The sequence below is a fragment of the Prunus mume genome, linkage group LG1 (genome assembly GCF_029339155.1).
Source record: "Prunus mume cultivar Tortuosa linkage group LG1, ASM2933915v1, whole genome shotgun sequence".
NCBI classification, from domain to species: Eukaryota; Viridiplantae; Streptophyta; class Magnoliopsida; order Rosales; family Rosaceae; genus Prunus; species Prunus mume.
This window is the reverse complement of record NC_142698.1, coordinates 526,869-539,396: the sequence shown is the minus strand read 5'-3', so window position 1 is coordinate 539,396 and position 12,528 is coordinate 526,869. Positions and strand designations below refer to the sequence as shown.

General features: G+C 37.7%; 2 protein-coding genes across 2 annotated transcripts; both read right to left on the bottom strand.

Moving 5' to 3' along the window:
- Positions 1 to 2,054: 2,054 nt before the first annotated feature.
- On the bottom strand, positions 2,055 to 5,174 carry LOC148920608 (LEAF RUST 10 DISEASE-RESISTANCE LOCUS RECEPTOR-LIKE PROTEIN KINASE-like 2.4). Its single transcript, XM_089052478.1, has 3 exons — positions 4,153 to 5,174; positions 3,402 to 3,425; positions 2,055 to 3,302 (listed from the first exon to the last, which is right to left on the bottom strand). Exons 1-3 carry the CDS (start codon positions 4,916 to 4,918, stop codon positions 2,182 to 2,184), a joined length of 1,911 nt encoding a protein of 636 aa, XP_088908604.1. The 5' UTR covers positions 4,919 to 5,174; the 3' UTR covers positions 2,055 to 2,181.
- Positions 5,175 to 5,944: 770 nt separating this feature from the next.
- LOC148920607 (LEAF RUST 10 DISEASE-RESISTANCE LOCUS RECEPTOR-LIKE PROTEIN KINASE-like 2.7) lies at positions 5,945 to 9,517 on the bottom strand. Its single transcript, XM_089044244.1, is given in 3 exon segments — positions 5,945 to 6,489; positions 6,491 to 6,785; positions 7,722 to 9,517. Coding segments are annotated over 3 exon segments (2,508 nt in total). The 5' UTR covers position 9,517; the 3' UTR covers positions 5,945 to 6,071.
- Between the last annotated feature and the right edge of the window lie 3,011 nt (positions 9,518 to 12,528).

The following is a 12,528-nucleotide window of genomic DNA, read 5'->3' as shown; positions in this document are numbered from 1 at the left end:
ACTGTTTGTTGTAAACAAATTCTGTTAGACGCTCTGTTATCACCCATGTTAGGTTGTTACTTGAGGCCGGAGGCCACTTTACTTTGGATTGTTGTATGTTGAAAACATCTTTGTGATTAGGATTTATATTATGTAAATTATGCAGGTTGAATATTGTTGGGTTTGAGCATTTTACAGGAGAGACTCTGCCAAAATTTTGGTAGGATGTCTCGGGTTTTAATAAGTGGGCCCGGCATCGAGAGATGTCGGCATCAAGGCGGGTGCCCGGTTTGAGAAGTGCAGTGGTCCTATCGCTTAGTATCGAGCATTAGGTTCATTTTGGGGACTTTGTGTGGCATACGAAACAGTGATGTTACCATTGTTCGTACTGCAAACTTGGGAACTAGAAGTAAGCCATGGGACACTTGTATTGCACCCGTAGTAAAAGGTCAGGTTTGTAACCTCAGAAGTATAACTAAACAGAGAGAAGTTGATGTTGGTGTTGACATAAGTAAGAGGACAGATAGTTTCCCAATAGTCCTGCCTAGCAACTGTACAGACGAAGCAATAGAGTTCATTTTAAGAATTCTGTAGTTGATATTTGACATGTTGATCATGGGGGTATTGTCTACGCATTTGACCTCGAACCCTGGAAGACCACAGTAATTAGCCCGGTTTACTCCCGGAAAGTGTACGTGATGCCTCCACCACCGCAGTTAATATCTTCACCGCAGTTTGCGTATTGTTCATTGTCCTGGCCTAGACTTAACTCAACTTTGACCCAAAGAAAGGAAGTGATCAAAAGCAAAGGAAACAACAATTGAAGCAGTAGGGGATGCATATTTGTTGGGAAGGCTCAGGGTGAGAGACAAACCAATACAAATTTAAAAGTAGAAAAAGGGACATGGAAGCAGTAGGGGATGCATATTTGTTGGGAAGGCTCGGTGAGAGACAAACCAATACAAATTTAAAAATAGAAAAAGCGACATGGAAGCAGTAGGTGATGCATATTTGGTTTCCAGTTGTAGGCCTTTGAAATATTCAACGAATGGGACATAGAAGACTTTCACATTTTGATAGATACATGGTTCTGCCATATAATTTTTATCCACCAACTAGCTAGTGGTGGTACTCCTGCTTTCAAAATTAGAAGAGATACAAAAGTCCCCCTACCCTCTTCATTTATTCTATCGCTTGTACTCAAAGAAGCTAATGGGTCTAGCCCAGTGGAAAAGGGCTTGACTTGCAGACAAAAGGTCTCAAGTTGAACACGATGACATCATTTGCATGTGTGTGTGAGAAATCCTTCCCCTCTTAGTTTAGACTATCTCTTGTGCTTATAAAAATAAAAAAAAATAAAAATAAAAAGGGGGAGATACAAAGTTGGAATTCCCACCATCTTTGGCTACTAAAAAAGGCGCAAGACCAATAAAACACAAAGACACGAGGATAAATTTGGGCATGGAAATAGAAACTGTCAATTGAGGTAGTTCTGATAACCACCAGCACAAAAAGATGTTAGAAATACTTGAAGTTTGAAAAAGGAGAAGACGAATTTCTCACGGATCAGCGGGGCAGAGGTGGACTAAGAGTCAAAGTTTGTATTTTTATTTTTTTGTTTATATGACTTTTCTGTAGTTTGATAAAGTGGCAAGTGCAGTCAATGAAAATTTTGGTGACCACTAAAACGCGTCTATGCAGAAAATTAATGCAGTTTTCTTTTTCTTTTTGTCAGGAAACAAGGAGTTATCAAGAAATGGTCAGGCTCGAAACCTCTGCTTCACAGTAACTTCAGAAAGAGAAACAAAGGAAGACCTCAGTGGCTCGGATATAATAGAAAAATGTAGAACTACCGATCCTGGACTTAAATGACTCAAATATTTCAAAGGCATCTTCCCAAAAGTGCTGTAGCTGTTGCTGAAACACAGAGAGGATTCCAATCTGTTGCTTCGTAGGCTTGAGCTTATCCGTGAGAATGGGATGGATACACTTCACTCGAAGGGGAGAGTGGCTGCAAACAAAGTTTCTAATAATATTTCATAATCTACTTTTTCTATTAAACAAAAACAGTAGAATTAATGAAAACAGCTTTCATTCTGAGTTTTTGGATAATCAAAACGGTTTCATTTTCACCAAGCCAACTTTCTTACAATTCAACTGGCATTCCTAATTACAAGAGATCTTCTAATGAAACTAATTGCCTTAGTCCATTTCAGATGGTTGGGACGTGGTCACAGAGTCTTCTGCAGCTATTGTAGGAGAAAACAAGAAAGGCTTGGGTGCAATTTGCAAGGAATGAAGGGATCCTTCCAACATCTCTACAACTTTGCTCATTGATGGCCGATCAGAAGGAATGGTCTGAATGCACCACAGACTTATTAATATCATCTTTCTTGCTATTTCTTTTTCCTCCTCAGATATATCCGGATCCCCAAATATATTTTCATCCTTTTCTAGCTCTAGATCTTTATATACATAATGTGGAAACATTTCACTCGTATGAGACACTCCTGAATCCAATTTCTTTTTTGCTCCCACCATCTCAAGAACCAACATCCCGTAGCTGTAAACATCAGATTTGTGAGATACTCCTCCAAAGTTCCGACTAAACACTTCTGGTGCAATGTATCCTGCAGTTCCTCTTGTGCCCGTCATTGATACAATACTCTCCTTCGTTTTGCATAGTTTGGCAAGGCCAAAATCAGCAATCTTGGGGCAAAAATCTTTATCCAACAGAATGTTCTGGGGCTTTATGTCAAAATGCAGAATTCTCGTGTTACAACCACGGTGTAAGTATTCTAGTCCCCGAGCAGTGCCAACTGCAATTTCAGTTAGTGTTTTCCACTCTAGGCGACAATTTGCCATTTCAGATCCATGCTTATGTATGAAATTATCCAGAGATCCATTAGGCATGAACTCATAAATCAAAGCTCTTTTGTCCCTCTCGTAACAGAATCCATAGAGAATGACTATGTTGACATGGGAGGTTCTACCAATGCTAGCAACTTCATTAATAAAGTCTTCTCCATTACCCTTGGACTCGCTTAGGACTTTGACCGCCACGAGAAGGCCATCTGGTAGCCTGCCTTTGTACACGGTTCCATATCCACCTTTACCTATTTTATATTTGAAAGAGTCTGTCATTTTCTTGACGTTTTCATAGGTATACTGCTTTGGAGTAAGCGATCCACAGTTCCTTATAAATTCCTCAACATCAAACTCATCCCTTTTATCTCTCTTGAGGAAGGCCAGTATTCTTTTCCTTGATATGCATATAGTAAAAAAAATGATTAAGATGATCGGCGGAACAGCAACTGCAATGCCTGTATGGAAAAATTGTTCAAGTTATGCATTTCAGTGATTTGTGAAAGAAAGCAAAGATCGAAACTTCTGGTATTTTTCTATTTACGATATATACTCACCTATGGAGATTTGTTTCTGTGAACCTGCACAAAAGAAAGGTTAAATCATAAGAATACTTCCATGTTTGTTTATATTTCTAATTAATTTCCTAACCCAGTCAAAGTCAATGGATGATGGAGTTTTGGGACAGGTACCACCAAAAACCTTTAGCAAAAGACTTATAAAAAGTACAATGCAAAGAACATGGCAGGAAGAAAATAATAGTTAAAAAGATTGCATGACTTGTTTTTTGGACAAGGATAACCTCAGAGGTCAGAGCAACAAACATTCAAAAATATATCAACCATTTCATCTCAAATGGAGAGGGAGGACGTGAGGCCAGGCGCGGGAGGCAAACCGAGTGACCCCTCCTCCACCCAACCTCATTAAAATATGAAACGGACAAGCCATCTAACTTAAAGAAAATTCAGCACCATCCAAATTGTGATGGAACATCAACATTTAATTATCTCTCCACACTTCTGTTTCATCCACCCTTTATTGTAAATGAGTAGAAGTCTCATATAGTCCAAAGAAAAGACAATCAATCAAAACCATTCTTAAATATAATTATATTTCTATCCATGCTAAATATTCTCAAAATTTCTGCAGTCCTCTTGCACACAAGTCCCTGGGACGAAATGAAGTCATGTTGAACACTACCAAAAATGAGTTGATATGAGGAACCCAATTGCCAAAAGCTAAGAAATTCAGCTTCAAATGCAAAAAACCACTCCTGCTAGCGTATTTATTTGGGTTCATAGCTCGTACCTTTAGCTGATGGCAATTCTGGATTGTCTATGGCCTCTGCTGTGGCAGAACAAATCGGGGACGCAGAACTTTGATTCGCGCAATGGCAAACAGTCTCATTCAAAACCCAATCATAACCACAAACACCCTTTGAACCAACACACTCATCACATTTTGCAGTGTCCACCTTATACTTCACCTCAAATCCTTCTCTAACTGCCTGTTCAACATTCTCTAAACCAAACAAACTGAAACTCATTGCCTCCGGAATCCGAATCACCACCTTCGATTTACACATGAGAGACCCCGGAACAGCTGCAGGTACGGCGGCCACATCACTATAAGTTTCACCCTTGGGGCAACTGAAGTCACCTTGTGAGCTAGAAGTACAATTATACAGTAATTTAACATCGACAGAGCCTGAAACATAGTCGAAAAGATTGGAATTCAGTTTGGTGTCCCCAAACTTTGGAGAACAAATTTTGACATAGTAGTCGTCTCTCACAAGTCTGAGTGTTTCTTCAGCTTCTTGGTTTATCTTCAACACTCTGTATTGGACCCCCATAATCCCTATAGCGGTGACATTCTCGGAACATGTGAGCTGCAGTTCTGGATAGCCACAACTCTCTGGCCTGCCGTATCCCCAGAAAGGAAAACCAACGTTTGTGATCTCTCCACAGTTGAACTTGTTGCTACAACTTGTGTACCCATCAAAGCTTGAGGCTAAAGGAATGTTCATGAAAACAAAGAAGGCAAAAGGGGATGAGAAGAAAAGCCAGGACTTCATTTTTTTGGTTTTTTAGGGGAAGAGAGAGTGTTTGATAGAAATGAAATGAATTGAAAGTTTGGTTTGGTGGTTGGAGGGGCAGTGGGGAAGCAACTGGAGCTAAGCTAAGTGACGTTAAGGAAAGTTTGTTCGAAGATAGAGATACATAAATTATGAGAGCTTGGAAGGTTAGTGGACTTGAATAAGAAATTTAATTTAACGCAGGCCGGAAATTTGTTCTCTGTACAGGTGATTTTTATTGTTTGTGGGGTTATCTGCCCAAAGTCAAGTCAAATTAACTATAAGCCTCTCCCCCCACAAGCAAAGACACACTGATTTTTAAAGAGGTTTTTTAGGTTTTAGACATAAATTTTTTCACTTTGGAAAAAGCCAAAGCTTTTTCAAAAAAGACAAAAAAACCGCTCAACTTTCAAATCAAAGACATGCAAATGTATTGAATTCTTAGAAATCTAATAATAAATAAGGGCATTTTTGTCCATTTTTGCTTCTTTTAAAATTTTTCTCTCTCCTTTTGCTTTTTCTAAAATGTCCCTTTTTAAAGGCCTCACAAACTAGCTTGTGTCGGTTCACCCAATTCCCACCAATCACGGTCTGAGAGAAGCAAGTGGAATATTTTACTTTCGAGAAGTTCTTTAGGTTCTTTAATTAATTAATTAATTATAATTGTATTGCTTGCGTACTTTATTTTATTTTTGCCAAAAATAAGGGTTCAAACCTAAGACCACTGATTTGCAAGTCAAGACCATTTTCCACCGGATTAGACCTCATTACATATTGCTTTTATATAATAGAAAAATATAGAACTACCAATCCTGGAGTTAAATGACTTAAAAATTTCAGAGGCATCTTCCCAAAAGTGCTGTAGCAGTTGCTGAAACACAGAGAGGATTCCAATCTGTTGCTTCGTAGGCTTGAGCTTATCCGTGAGAATGGGATGGATACCCTTCACTCGAAGGAGAGAGTGGCTGCAAACAAAGTTTCTAATATTTCATAATCTACTTTTTCTATTAAACAAAAACAGTAGAATTAATGAAAACAGCTTTCATTCTGAGTTTTTGGATAATCAAAACGGTTTCATTTTCACCAAGCCAACTTTCTTACAATTCAACTGGCATTCCTAATTACAAGAGATCTTCTAATGAAACTAATTGCCTTAGTCCATTTCAGATGGTTGGGACGTGGTCACAGAGTCTTCTGCAGCTATTGTAGGAGAAAACAAGAAAGGCTTGGGTGCAATTTGCAAGGAATGAAGGGATCCTTCCAACATCTCTACAACTTTGCTCATTGATGGCCGATCAGAAGGAATGGTCTGAATGCACCACAGACTTATTAATATCATCTTTCTTGCTATTTCTTTTTCCTCCTCAGATATATCCGGATCCCCAAATATATTTTCATCCTTGTCTAGCTCCAGATCTTTATAAACATAATGTGGAAACATTTCACTTGTATGAGACACTCCCGAATCCAAATTCTTTTTTGCTCCAACCATTTCAAGAACCAACATCCCGTAGCTGTAAACATCAGATTTGTGAGATACTCCTCCAAAGTTCCGACTAAACACTTCTGGTGCCCGTCATTGATACAATACTCTCCTTCGTTTTGCACAGTTTGGCAAGGCCAAAATCAGCAATCTTGGGGCAAAAATCTTTATCCAACAGAATGTTCTGGGGCTTTATGTCAAAATGCAGAATTCTCGTGTTACAGCCACGGTGTAAGTATTCTAGTCCCTGAGCAGTGCCAACTGTAATTTCAGATAGTGTTTTCCACTGTAGGCGACAATTTGCCATTTCAGATCCATGCTTATGTATGAAATTATCCAGAGATCCATTAGGCATGAGCTCACAATGTAAGTTCTTTATCTTGTCTTTGAAACTTAAATACTAACCTTGTTCTGACATGGTAGCTTAGGATTTGTATAGAAGCCTTCTTCACCTATGCAGTTCTTTATCTCTTTCTCAGATGGGGTGATATTGCTTTTGAGAATGTTTAACTGCTAGGGAAGGGGCTGCTATTTATATGCATTAGGTTCAGGTATTTTGCCCATCGAAGAATACCTGATCCTATCCTGATTGCATTAGGAATAAGTGTTTCAATCCATATATGATTAGGAATTCTCAAGGTTCTAGTTATCCAATTAATATTGCACTTTAACTAGAACTGCAGATCTGCTCTAATCCTATTTCTTGACTAACACCAAAGCTGTAAACCCAATGTGATTAGAAGACCATCTATAAGTGGATTAAGACGATGCAATGTCTTACAGTCTCCCACTTGGTCAAATAATCACAACAGTCCATGGTGTAATCACTTTAAGGCCTTGTGAAACAAGATAGAGCAATTCCTACTAAGCCACTGTCAATTACGAAAAACTCCAGTGAATTATCGAAATTACTTGAACAAAACATTTCAAGATTCCTATAATTACAACTGAAATCCTTCAAAATCACATAAGGCTTCGATCAAGATTGAAACCAGAAATCTGCATGACTTAACTGTCTGTGCAAAACAAGTCATGCTTCATTCATTGCCCCTTAATGACTACTAAGGTCTAATTGCAAAAATTGCACAAATGTCATGAATATACTGTGTTATAGCAGTTACTTTATTTGCTAGCTATTACTGCTTTACATATACATTCAAGTATGAAATATATCCAAACAGATTAATTAATTAAAACAAAAGAAAACAACACTTTATAAATTCTCAAACTTCCAGATCATCCATCGAAACTTTTACTAATTAACCAAACATAACCACTGATCTTAAGACAAAACTGAAATGCTCCCACTGATCTAGCCACTCTTATCTTCCATTAATCCCATATTCTGAACATGTCTGTGAAAAGCTTCCTTTGGCAATCCTTTAGTGAGAGGGTCTGCCACCATGTCATTTGTGCTGATATGATCCAAAACTGTGTAGCCATCTCTTATCTTTTCTTTGACTGTAAGAAACTTAACATCCAAAATCCTTGAAGCCTTTGTTCTTTTGTTTCCCTTTGCAAACAAGACTGCTGCACTATTGTCATTCCACAGCTGTACAGGTTTATGTATAGAGTCCACTATTTTCAGGCTTGTAATAAAATTCTTCAACCACATTGCCTGTGCAGTAGCTTCATAACATGCTAAAAATTCTGCCAACATTGTAGATGCTACTGTTAGAGATTGCTTGATGCTTCTCCAAGATACAGCAGCATCTGCAAATGTAAACACATATCCTGATGTTGATCTGAGATCATCCTTACAACCTGCAAAGTCTGCATCTGCAAATCCTTCTAATGTCAAACTGTCACTTCTTTTAAATACCAACTTGTAATCCATAGTCCTTTTCAAATACCTTAATACCCTTTTGCCTGCAACCCAATGCGCCTGTCCAGGATTAGATTGAAACCTCCCTAACACACTAATAGGAAAAGCAATGTCAGGTCTGGTGCATACTTGTGCATACATCAGACTTCCTACCAAAGAGGCATAAGGTTTGTCACTCATTTCAGCCTTCTCTTGCTCAGTTTTTGGTGCCTGTTCTCTGCTCAGTTTGTCTCCTTTTGATATAGGCATGTCAGTTCCACCACATCCTAGCATATTAAACCTTTGCAATACTTTTTCTATGTAGTTCTTCTGTGATAAACCAAGAGTTCCTTTCTCTCGATTCCTGCTGATTTCAATTCCTAAAACATAGGTTGCTTCACCAAGATCTGTCATCTCAAAATGTTTGGACAAGAATTCTTTGCAGTTATGCAACATTGACAAATCTGTGCATGCCAATAAAATATCATCCACATATAGTACTAGTATGATGAAATTCCTCCCACTCACCTTCATGTAAATACATTCATCCAATGCATTTTCTGTAAAACCATACTGTTTAACAACTTCATCAAACTTAATGTACCATTGTCTTGAGGCTTGCTTAAGACCATAAATAGATTTGCACAGTTTGCATACAAGATTTTCTCCCTTCTCTTGAATGAAACCCTCTGGTTGTTTCATATATATATCCTCCTTTAGATTTCCATTCAAGAATGCTGTCTTTACATCCATTTGATGCAAATGCAATTCGCTCATAATCTGATCGATCGGGACCGTCCCGATTAAGTAATAAGAGTCGTTGAAAGGCAGATTGACGTTGCAGTGAAACCAATTCTCGGGCTTGGGGGTAATGGTAGAGGAATTACAGCCGTAGAAAATGGACACGTCCATGTCGTCGTTCTCATTGTGGGCGAAGAACTCGGACTTGATAGTTACGTTGGCGAGTTTGTCTGTGCATGTCGAGTTCCAGAGGTCTGAGCGGACTAACCTTAGATTTTTGTGAACTGGGTCGAGTTCGAGAACTCGGTACCTCAGCGACATGATGGTCAGCTCGGGCGAGTCGTCCACGCAGCTGATGTGGAACTCCGGTGGACCACAGTGGGCAGGGCGTGCCCCGCCGGTGAACGGGTATGAGAGGCCTTGGAGCGGGCCACAGGCGAAAGTCTGGGAGCAGACGGAAGGGGTTTCCTTTGGCTGGATTTCCTTATTCTGTGTTTCCTCAGACGAAAACGGTATCGTGGCGTCCACGGAGTAGAAGAAGAAGAGGAGGAGGAGGAAGATTGGGTGCATTTTGGACGGGGGTGGGAGTGTTGTGGGCTTGCTGGTAAATGCCAATAGAGATTAAATACAGGTTTGATGAAGAACGCGTTGATTAACTACAACTTGACTTGTGGTCTTGGACTGACGGTCGTGTCTGTTCTTTTTATGTGGTTATAAACGTATGAAATCTTCCCAGTTTTATTTGACGAGTTCTATTCATTAGAGCATCCGCGTGGGGCTCTCTAATGGGACAAAAGCTTGCAATTTATATTCATTAGCAGCATGAAGGTAAATAACAAGTTGTCTACCGTGAAGAAATTGTTGGAGGAAAATAGGAAATATGAATTTAAAGATAATAATATTTCTCAATAAAATTGTAATTATCAAATACAATAACAAATTTATATGAATTTAATGTAAATTAACAAACACAAATAGAAAATACTGACAACTTTAGCGATTGTGGCTTGTAAGAATTGCAATGTCCTAAAGACAGATTTCGCCCCTACTCTTTTGCTCACAGTTCTATAAGTGTCTATCTCCCAAGATTCAACAATTGATAATCCTAAATTGAAGTACTTCAATTTAAGACTCTAGTGAATGATAAGTGCATTATTTCCTATATTTGTATATCTCTTATATTTAGTTTTTGTAGGGAAAGTTAATTAAAAATAGCATTATATTACTTTACTTTCCTTATTTTAAGCTATTATACGCTCTTGGAAGGGTTTTGACTGAAAATCGAATTTTCGAATGAATTTTAGCACGAAGCCAATTGGAGGAGAAGAATTCTAAGACATTGAGCATCATTGTGTCAAAGTTTCATAATTTTCTACCAAGCCAAATGCTCAAGACTAGCAACTCAACACAACCTAAGTTGAAATCCCGTCAAAATTGCACTACTATGTAAGGTTGAAGATTTGAAGAAATTTCCGATTTTTTCTAGTGGCATGTGATATATGCTTGGAAAGCTTAGAGATCAAGCTAAAGTTCTCATATTTTTGTAGAATTTTCTAGGAAATGGAAAGACCCAAAAATATGCATGCCAGTTGGCTGATGTGCTTCCAAGACAAAGAATGATTCTTTCTTAGTTTGTTTCCTTAATTGTTTGGGATTTTGTTTTGTTTTGGAGAGTTTTTCCAGACCTTTTTAGAGTAGGGTTTAGTTTTTTAAACTATATAAGGTCACCCTAAGCTCTCTCTATAGGCCATCTTGATACCATATACTTTTCCAACATATTTCAATATACCCACAAATATATAAGAGAGAGAGAGAGTCACAAGTTGTTGCCATGGTGCTTTTGGAGCTTACGAAGGTGTTGCTGTGGAAAATCAGAGATCAAATCCATCTGCCAAATCGGTTTTATGACAACAATTATTTTGTTTATCTTCTCTTTTGTCATGAACTAATTTGCCTTACTATATAGGGCTATGTAGCCTATAACCATGAATACTTAATTTTATAGAAGAGAAAGGTCTGATAGGAATCTAACTTCATTAGATTAGTCTCTCTTTCGTATCCCTCTATTAGACAATTGTCTATGCATTAATAAATGAGATAGTTACTATAAACAATAAAATTACCCTTGGGAATTGATAATCGGTAAAGATATGTATTGATATTCTGTGAAGATTGGTATTCATAATCTGTCAGAGGTTGAAGTACAAGGGACTACATCTTTTTTTAGACAAAAGTCGGAGTGATCTAGGGGACAAAGAAGAGGTGAAACACATGCATTACAATCAGGGAAGAGGTCCCTGATAAGTCCATAAATATACTCATTTATGTACTCTTTTTACTTAGATTTTGTAGGAGAATAAGATTTTAAAGGGGCTTATTACTATACTTTTCTGATTTTCAGCTTTTCTGAGCTATTAAAAGGTTTTTAAGGAAAAATCAATTTTTCGGAGGAATTTTAGCGCAAGGCCAATTAGATGAAAGCTAACATCTTAAAGTTCAATCTGTGATTTTTCTAGAATTTTCTACCGAGCCAATTGGTACAGTATTACAAGTAAAGTTAGCTCACGTGCAGACATGACAGTTTCGTACATGTTACATGAATGTGAAGAAACGGAAGCCTTCCCGAATTTTTTAAGTTACATGCTATATATGGTTTGAAAGATGAGACATTTATCTTTCTAAAATATATTTTTAATAATTTTTCTAGAAGGCCAAAGATCCCCAAATCATGTGAAAATTGGGCTGAGCTGTATTTCTTTATGGAGTTAGGAATTGTGATTTTTACTTTCCTATTTGGATTCCTTGTTTATCAAGAATTCTTGGACGACTTTTCAGTCTCTTAGGGTTCAGAACTCTGATATAAGCGATATAAAAGGCCATCCAAGGCCCCCCTACGAAGAATTCACGTCCTAAGGAGATTAACCGCACAAGAGGAGAAAGCTGCCGACAAGTTCTTTTTTTTCCTTCCTTATTTTAATTTTCATCAGTTCTTATGTATTTATTTTTGAGTTCAACCAAGAACATGAGTAACTAATTTCTTGTTAGTTAGGGCTTAATCTTAAAGCCCTAAACATGATTTCAATTTTATAAACAAGTTTGAATGGATTTTCAGTTTCTGTAAGCGTGATGATTTCGATTTCTCTATGTTATGTGAATTCTGATATTTTATTTCTTTCAGTAGCCAATTTGGAAGCATGTATTGGAATTAAATTGTTGTAGAACATAGGTCAATTGCCATATTGAATGTGTTCTTGTTTGCAACGAATAATTGGGTTAAGAACTAGTTATGAGAAATCGATTCTTGAATTCCTAATAACAAATGTCATGTTTTAGGGTTTTTGTGACACTCATATTCTCTTTGATCTTAATGGATTCTTGATTGTTAATTTGAGGAAATGTCATACTAGATTTCAATTAAGAATACACGTATTGATGTAAATTTCATACACTTTACATACACTTAAGAGGGAATCATACAACTCGAGTCAAATGCCATGATCTTGTTGTGAGTGTCGTCATCATATGCTTGCTAGAAATTGATTATCTACTGTTGTTTATGGATTGATTGATTGTTTGGAGGTG

Excerpts from the sequence above, each read along its gene's own strand:
- LOC148920608 (XM_089052478.1), bottom strand. The coding sequence starts at position 4,918 with ATGAAGTCCTGGCTTTTCTTCTCATCCCCTTTTGCCTTCTTTGTTTTC. Across the intron at positions 3,426-4,152 it reads AGAATTGCCATCAGCTAAAG|GTTCACAGAAACAAATCTCC; the intron begins GTACGAGCTATG and ends TCTTTTGTGCAG. Across the intron at positions 3,303-3,401 it reads ACAGAAACAAATCTCCATAG|GCATTGCAGTTGCTGTTCCG; the intron begins GTGAGTATATAT and ends TTTTCCATACAG.